At 25.4% G+C, this 1,961-nt stretch overlaps 1 protein-coding gene across 1 annotated transcript; it reads right to left on the bottom strand.

Moving 5' to 3' along the window:
• On the bottom strand, nt 528-1,842 carry LOC110264295 (DExH-box ATP-dependent RNA helicase DExH7, chloroplastic-like). Its single transcript, XM_021106091.1, has 3 exons — nt 1,597-1,842; nt 1,404-1,492; nt 528-654 (listed from the first exon to the last, which is right to left on the bottom strand). Exons 1-3 carry the CDS (start codon nt 1,723-1,725, stop codon nt 603-605), a joined length of 270 nt encoding a protein of 89 aa, XP_020961750.1. The 5' UTR covers nt 1,726-1,842; the 3' UTR covers nt 528-602.

The raw sequence follows: 1,961 nt of genomic DNA, 5'->3' as shown, positions 1-1,961 counted from the left end.
TATATATTTTAACTAAATCTATTAATTAGTAATATTTGTAACAAAAAAATTATTACAAAAAATCGAAATTTTGAAACAAAAGAAATTTGTAATAAAAAAAGGGCTGTTGCAGTGTCTCATTAAAAAAAGTTTTTGTAATAAAAAATGAAACTGTTACAATTCAAAGTAATATTTTGTAACAAATTTTTTTGATACAAAATCAAAATTCGTTACAAAAATGATAACAAATTTGTATCTTCAAAATATTTTTGGTGACAATATATTTTTTCCTATCACAAAATTTTGTTACAAAATATAACTTGATTTTGTAACATTTTGTTTTCTTTAGTTTCAAAAGCACAATATTTTGTAATAATTTTTTTAATACAAATTAAATACATAATTTACCAAATTATTTTTTAATTAATTAATATATTAACTATTTTACTGAACAAGTTAACATTTATATAATATGTAAAAAATATATAATTCAAACATGCTTCATTTAACTAAAATTTATTTTAAAACAAAATAACATTAATGTCTACATTGATTAGTTCTACAAGTTATATTTCTTACATAAATTCAACCAAAAGTTAAAAGTCTAACATAGATTAGTGTCTCTATGAATCAAAATATTCTTTTAGGTAGTATGTTATCACCATTTTAGCACCCCTGTAAATGAGAAAAACCGAAACAAAAAATTAGAAACAACATATAACACCAATTACAATTTTTTCTATTAACTTTTATTCAAAATTTTTAGAAAATTTTGACAAAACCTCCCCTAAAACTTGGATATTTCCACCGTCTACAGTTCCATCAATAACAACCAATTCATTACTTATTTCTTAGCCAATACACAATCAAATTTATCAAACCAAATAATAGGACATTTGTTATTTATCAATCATGACACAAGTAAAATATAATAAATAAATTCATATACAATTAAACTATACTAATAATATATTAATCATCTAAGTATATGTATTAAAACCATAAGCAACTTTTGAAACAGGTTAAGATTCTATGTGAATGTAATTCAACCCATAACTCATAGAACTGTATAGAAAAACTCACCAAAAATAAACAGAAATAGAAAGTGAATATCTCAATCACATTACAATTTAACAATGAGGAGTATTTATTAAAGCTGGGTCAAAAGTCAAAACCAACTATCTTGTACGTAAATCAAATAGATATAGACTTATAAAAAAATAACAATCACAATAACTCATACTCTGAAATCAGTGATAGAGTGAAATACAACTATACAGTGCCTCATATAGTAAGGATATTGCTGAACTCATTGCTTCAACCTTTGGAGGTTCTAAAGCCTGATAAAAAAAGATATTTAAAAGAACTATCCCGATAACCTATTTGGAGAGCAATTTTTAAGTAAAAAAAATATAGTTGTTTACTTTGGACAAAATGGCTCAATATGACCAAGAGACAGTAACTTAATCTGCAAACGCCGTTCAACGAATGGCATCTGAAGCATCTCTAGAACCTTGATAAGAATAATATAACAGGAGCAGGTATTAGTGGAGAAGAATGGAACGGAAATACAAAATATAATGCTAAAGTACCATTTTGAACATTTTCATTACATACCTGATAAGGACGCATGAGTCTTTTAAACCTGTGACGAGTGTACAGGCAAAAACAAGTTCCAAGTTTTACACATCCAACTCTGTCCCGACACTGCCTTATATTTACTTGAGATATCCAATCTTCAACCATACTAGACAATTTCTATAGCAACCACAAAACAATAATAGTAAAACAGATTTAAACAAATTCCGATCCGATTGCATATAAGCACATTACCTGTGCAAATGCAATATTAATGACATGTGAACCAGTTCAGCAATATATACCACGAGAATTCAACAATAAAAAACAAAGGTATTTTCAGCCACTGATAAAAATTATTATTATTATTATTATTATTATTATTATTATTATTATTATTATTA

Source organism: Arachis ipaensis, chromosome B07 (assembly GCF_000816755.2).
Source record: "Arachis ipaensis cultivar K30076 chromosome B07, Araip1.1, whole genome shotgun sequence".
Lineage (NCBI taxonomy): Eukaryota > Viridiplantae > Streptophyta > Magnoliopsida > Fabales > Fabaceae > Arachis > Arachis ipaensis.
The sequence above is the reverse complement of the archived record's forward strand: the minus strand, read 5'-3'. Positions and strand labels throughout refer to the sequence as shown.

Excerpts from the sequence above, each read along its gene's own strand:
- LOC110264295 (XM_021106091.1), bottom strand. The coding sequence starts at position 1,725 with ATGGTTGAAGATTGGATATCTCAAGTAAATATAAGGCAGTGTCGGGAC. Across the intron at positions 1,493-1,596 it reads GACTCATGCGTCCTTATCAG|GTTCTAGAGATGCTTCAGAT; the intron begins GTATGTAATGAA and ends ATTCTTATCAAG. Across the intron at positions 655-1,403 it reads ATTGAGCCATTTTGTCCAAA|GGGTGCTAAAATGGTGATAA; the intron begins GTAAACAACTAT and ends TCTCATTTACAG.